The 6335-nt window shown below is 46.4% G+C and overlaps 1 protein-coding gene across 1 annotated transcript; it reads right to left on the reverse strand.

Annotated features, from left to right (window-relative positions):
• Positions 1 to 3379: 3379 nt before the first annotated feature.
• Positions 3380 to 5959, reverse strand: SMIM32 (small integral membrane protein 32). The gene has a single exon (XM_085591295.1). It carries the CDS (start codon positions 5373 to 5375, stop codon positions 5055 to 5057), a length of 321 nt encoding a protein of 106 aa, XP_085447421.1. The 5' UTR covers positions 5376 to 5959; the 3' UTR covers positions 3380 to 5054.
• Between the last annotated feature and the right edge of the window lie 376 nt (positions 5960 to 6335).

Below are 6335 nucleotides of genomic sequence, written 5' to 3' on the forward strand. Positions count from 1 at the left end.
CCACCTACACAGTGTGTTAAATGTCAGAGGCTGCTTCTGTTCACTGCTATGTGAAAAGCAAATACCTCAGAGTCATTTCAACTAATTAAACATGGAGTGTCCCCTACCCTGTGACAGGAGAGATCTTTCCTGTCCTGGAGTGCAGAGCAGGTTTCTGCCAGCTCCGTTTCATGTTCAGTTGCTGAGCTCTGCTGCTGTTTGATGTGCTCTGCTGGAGGAGGAGCAGTGGGCAGCACATCCCGAGGTGGCACGGGCAGTTCTGTCACTGTCACCTGGAGCCCCCTGCCTCGGGCAGGAGCTGGTGTTCCTGCACCAAAGGGATGCTGTGAGTTAGCAGAGGCTGAGCTGCTGCTCTGCAGGTGGGCTTTGCACAGACAGGGACCGTGCCACGGAAATGTTCCTGCTGCAGGGGATGTGGGACAGCGAGGACAAGGTGAAAGTCTCATCATGACAGGTGGTATTTATACACACCAGCTGATTAATGTGAAATCAGGTTTTTTCAGACTTAGGGCTTGAAAATAAGCTTCCAACTTGTGTTCAGAAATAAGCATGCTTAGGTGACATTTCCCTTCCCAAAGACAAATTCTGTATAACTACTTCTCTCCCGTGGAGGTGTGAGATGAGGGGGTTGAAGGGTGACTTTGTGGGGGATAGAAGCTGTTGGGTCATGTCCAGCCATTCTCTGTAACAGCTTCTTGCAGGGCTCCTTTTTTCCATAAGGCATTGGAAGAAAAACCCCACACCTTTTAAATTAACAGCTTTTCTATTCTAAGGCCAGTTTTATTTTGTTGTTTATAAATATATCTTTTTTTTTTCCTTTTTGAGAAATAACTTTGTTGTTTGCAATAACAGAATTTATTTCCAGGACTACATTGTAGGTGCTGTGTAACCCAGTCACTCCTGCAAATCCTGATTTTTCTGAAGTCTCTTAGAGAAACTGCTGATGGCAAACTTGGGGGCCACTTGAGAAAGCTTTGAGCTGTGTGTGTGACTTTGACTTCAGACACAAAACAGACAAAATGGGCTCTTTTCTGTAAGAGCCAAATGGAAACTGTTTTTTCTAAGATTTCAGGTCTCTGGTGAGCAGTGTCACTAAAAGATTTTAATAGAAGGAATTCTTAAGTTTTCTCTAAGACATTGAGGTAAGTACAGTATATTAAACTTAAAAGTACAAACTTAGGAGTGCCCAGACTTTGCCCATTAATAGAATTCACCAGTGGTGCTCTATGCAGATGCTCAGCCCTGCAGGGAAGAATGTGATGATACCAGGAGGGCAAAAAGGAGGTCAAGAAGAGGAAAAAGAAACTTGATGTGACTATGTACCTTGGTGTCTGGGAGACTTTCTGTATGCATTAATAGATTTAGAGCAAACTTATCTACTTATACATGTAGTTTCTGGAAGAAAGAACCTCCTAAAAACAAATGTGCTGTGAGCACAATCAAGATCTTCCTTTCACCATCTCAGTCTGATACATCTTCCATTGTTTTAAATATTTCAAATATCAGGTAGGTAAGGCTCCTGGCTCTAAAAATGTGTAGGAGAGCAAGGACCTTGGGCAGAGCAGTGTTCAGCGGGGTCACTGCCTTGGCAGAGCTGAACTGAACCTTTTGGTCTGCTGGGGTCAGCTCTGGCCACACTGCTCTGTGGGAGTGGGGCAGCAGCATGTCACCGGGAAATCAGGACTTGAACCTGCTAGAAAAATCTCCTTAAAGCAAGTGAGTTACAAATTGCAGTGGCCCCAGTGGTTTGGTACAGGTTTGGAGAGTGTGATCCTACAACGCAGCCTTGCAGTGCAGCACTGCCTTGCTTCCCAGGCTGACACCCCAGGCAGACGTGGAATATTTAGCTCTTAGGATTTCTCTGCCTTTTGTCTTGCTGTGCAGTTTCATTGACTTGTGAGTCCTACAGGTGAGATCTTTCCAGCAGAAACTGTCATGGCCATGTGGCATGGGGTATAGAAAACCCTCAGCTCCTGACATTTGTTAAGAGAAAGTGCAGGAGGACCAATGCTCATGGGGAAGCCCACCTGGAGCAGGAAATATGACAAGAAAGGTGGGTCCTGCTGGGTCCCCAACATGTTAACAAACCCAGCACTCAGAGCAATGGGATGAGTTATAGAATGCTCTCCCAGAGGAGCACAGGGCTGGTGGTTTCTCTCTGGTTACTCAGAACCAGGTAAACTCCCTGAGGGCACTGCCTGTGCATTCAAACAGAATGAAATATTACAACAGAATGAAATATCACAATAATAATAATCCATTGAAAGGGTGTCATCAGCTTCCAAGCATCTCACTGCTTCCAGGTGGAAGTGATGAGTTGTTTCCCTGGCCCAGAGGGAGAGTTAGAGCCCTCTTTAACTCCCAGGTCCTGACTCAGCAGAGTGCTTAGCCATGGATGTGAAGTGTATGAATGCTCCTCAAAGTGTTACAGGGGCTGCTCATCTTTTGAAGCAAAGCCTGTAATAGTGAGGATTTCTCTGAATGGGGAGCACTCTGCTTCTCACAGCCTCGTGGCCCACATTCCTGGTGTGTCACCCATCTTTGCTGTTGCAGTGTATTGACCTCCAGTCTGCCTTGAGGAAAAGCCCTCAGGAGGGGGAGGCTGCTGCAGGGCTGTGTTCAGAGCCTCTTAAAAGGCACATTGAGAAAATGGGATTTGGTAAAAGATGCAGGGAACGGTGTGTTTGTATCAGGGGCAGGACTGTGACTGGCAGGGGATGAGGGAAAGGGATGGAGAATCCGTGTGGGATACATCTAATAAAGCAGTTCCAGCAAGTGAAGCAATGCCTGTCAGTCCCTCCCTGGTGTGCTTGTGGTTGGAAAGTGGATTTTCTGGTCAGCTTGAATCCTGAGCCTGATGAAACAGAATGTTTTCTACATATATGTTTTGTACATTGGCTAAAATTATGGTGGTGCCCCATCCCTGGAAATGCTCGAAGTCAGATTAGAAAGGGCTTGGAGCAATTTGGTATTGGAAAATGGCAGGGAAATTGATACTGGATGATCTTTAAGGTCCTTTCCAACCCAAACTGTTCTGGGATTCTATGATTCTGAATATCATTAATGAAACTTTCTTCTGCAATAGAAATGATCCTGGATATTGATGAGAGCAACACAGGGCATGGATAAAAGCATTCCCGGAAAATCAGTTAACGCTCTCAGCATGACAGGTTCTTCTCTAGTATTACTCCAACCAGGCTGTGGAGAAAAATAGGATTATTCTGGAGCTATTCTTGAATGTTTAAATAAAGAGTGTAAAGCAACATGTGCTCTGCCAGGTTCTGAGGCTTTTGCCAGCAGAAATTCTTAGACCAAACTCATTATGGCTGGTAGCTGAAAACATGCTGTCATTACTTAAAAATAAATAAGAAATGCCTGATTTGATAAAACTTGATTTATTCAAAAAGAGCGGAGAGAAATACACATTGTTGCTTTCTGCATTAATTGGAATTACACCAGTTAAATTTGGTTCAGAGGAAATATTGGCCACATATCCAGGAATAAAATATTGAAATCTGTTATTTAGTAGTTTGGCTTATTGGAGCAAAATAAAACATGGTAACAAAGCCAATGACACGGAAGTCTTATCAACTGTGCAATTTTTGGGTTAAAAAAGAAGCTTGCAAACCGACTTCCATATATACACATTTTATCTGTGTTCTTGAGTGCAAGCCTGTATGTGTGTGTAATTGCATTGTAAAATCTCCTCCTTTGGATGAAATAAGTTATGTAGACATCTATACACACAGCTCCTCTGGAGAATTCTGCAGGTCAAGAACAGGATTAGGAGCAGCATCTGACACCACTTTGAACCCCATTTCAGATGATCCAATATCCAAAAGTGTAGCTAAAACAGGGTTTAGGACTGGGTGTTTCTGGATAGTTGCAATTCTCCTGTGTGTTGAACAATTTAATATTTAAAAAAAAAAAAAAAAAAAAAAAGCACTTTGCCTGCTGTTTGTGGGAATTATGGACACTCTTCCCAGGTTCATGCAGCTTGATTTGGAATTGTGTTGTAACTGCAAGTTTACAGGAAATCATCATGTACCAAATAGATTGTCACCTACCAGTGTTAAGCAGAATCTTTTTTTGTTCTGATTTTAGAACAAAATCAGATAGTAATTTGAAATGGTATGGGGTGCCAGTGACCAGGGTTGAATCAAGCTGTTGTCATATTGATAATTCATGCTGGGCCAGGTTTAGATGAAGAACAAGAAGTGATAAAGTAAAGCTACTATTCCTATAAAGCTGTGTTTTATGGCTTTCAGAACTTATCCACTTTGTGTATCAAACTTGGAGCATTCTGCTCACACTTTTCATTAGTTTGCATAATATTAAATATATTAATTTTCTTTCCCCACTTCTCCCCATCCTGATTATTTTGGTTTCATGCTGTGGCAAATAATTTCCTTTGCAGCTTATGAAAGATGAAAATAAATTCCTTAGGTGATAAGTGTTTCACATAAATAGTAACTTAAGACTTGATCGATGATGCATTCAAACATCAAAAACACTCTTAACAGAATGACAATCAAAAGCCTAAATAAACATTTTTCTTTTTCTCCTCCTGCCTGACAGGCCTCCCACAGCATCACCATGCAGTTCCAGCAGCAGTTGGGAGAAACGGGTCTGGAAAGTAAACTCATCTCTGTGGAGCTGTTAGGTAAACACACTGGTTTTTTACATTTGATGCTTGGTTTCATAAACATGGGGGAACAAGCTCCACCAGATGCCCAAATCAGAGATTGTTGTTAATACAGTTATCCTTGTATGGACACTGAATGGGTGGATGATGACATTTGCATACATACAGAGCTTAATCTGGAATCACGGGGCAATTTTTTTGCAAAAACTGTATAAATTTGCTAAAGCATTCTCTTCAGTTCATAACAGAGCTTTTTATTTACAGCTACTCAGATTGGCATACAGCATGATTTTGAGCAATCTCCTCCTGCCCCCTACTCTAAAGGGGGTCACATCCATGCACTGGCACATGGCACTAGCTCCTTTTTGCACAGGGCTTGTGGTGCCTGCTCCTGCTGGAATGAGAAGTGTCAGACAGCTTGTGTCCTCCACGGGTTCCTCGCCTCCCTGAGCGATCTGTCATAAGGAAGAGTAGCAAAAAAAGAATTTTTCAGCTGGCAGTTTATGAAGAACACAATGAATGTCACAGTCAAGAACAGAAAGAAAAATAGAATGATGTAAGTCACCAGGTCTGGCTTATTTATTTCCCCTTCTTTTAACACCCTGGCTGTCGACATGTAAAGAGCAGAGGAGCTCACGGGTCTCGGAGTGCTGCTCAGGTAGGGCGTGTTGGTCTGAATCATTAGGTGAGCTTCAGTGGCACTGGTGGAATTCAGCAATTCACTATACATGTTCTTGCTTAAATTTCTTCCACAACAGAAGTAAAACGGGAGGGCAAACGCAGTCAGTCTTTGGCATAGGAAAGAAATAATGTTCCTGCTTGCAAAAGGATGCAGCCCAGCCGCATGTTGTCTGAAACAAATCAATTCACTTGCATGGCTCAGTGACTTTATTTTAAACCTCCTTGGCTCATATTTACAGCATTTATCCACAAATATGAATCAAAAATGATACAGGTACCTCGTGTCCTTGTTCCCCCAGCACGCCTGGTCTGGGGAGATGTGCGGGTCCGGCGGGATGTGCTGCGCGGGTCAGCGGGATGTGCTGCGGGTCCGGCGGGATGTGCTGCGCGGGTCAGCGGGATGTGCTGCGGGTCCGGCGGGATGTGCTGCGGGTCAGCGGGGTGTGATGCGGATCCGGCGGGGTGTGATGCGGGTCCGGCGGGGTGTGATGCGGGTCCGGCGGGATGTGCTGCGCGGGTCCGGCGGGATGTGCTGCGCGGGTCAGCGGGGTGTGATGCGGGTCCGGCGGGGTGTGATGCGCGGGTCAGCGGGGTGTGATGCGGGTCCGGCGGGGTGTGATGCGGGTCCGGCGGGATGTGCTGCGCGGGTCCGGCGGGGTGTGATGCGCGGGTCAGCGGGGTGTGATGCGGGTCCGGCGGGGTGTGATGCGGGTCCGGCGGGATGTGCTGCGCGGGTCCGGCGGGGTGTGATGCGGGTCCGGCGGGATGTGATGTGCGGATCCGGCGGGATGTGCTGCGCGGGAGCTGCGAGCGCCGGGCAGCGCCGGGGCGGAGCGGCCGCGGCTCGGGCCGGCCGCGCTCAGCGCCCCTCGCTGCGCTGCGGGCGAGGGATGCTCACAAAGCCGGGCTGGAACGGCATCCGCGGGGACAGGCAGCCGGCACAGCCCGCTGGGTTCGCCGCCGCGGTTCTCCGCCTCGGGAGGCTCCGTGCTGCTGGAATCCTGGCGCT

Source organism: Lonchura striata, chromosome 13, assembly GCF_050655825.1.
Source record: "Lonchura striata isolate lonStrDom1 chromosome 13, ASM5065582v1, whole genome shotgun sequence".
Lineage (NCBI taxonomy): Eukaryota > Metazoa > Chordata > Aves > Passeriformes > Estrildidae > Lonchura > Lonchura striata.

Bases quoted from the DNA above. Each gene is read 5' to 3' on its own strand.
- SMIM32 (XM_085591295.1), bottom strand. From the start codon at position 5,375: ATGTATAGTGAATTGCTGAATTCCACCAGTGCCACTGAAGCTCACCTA.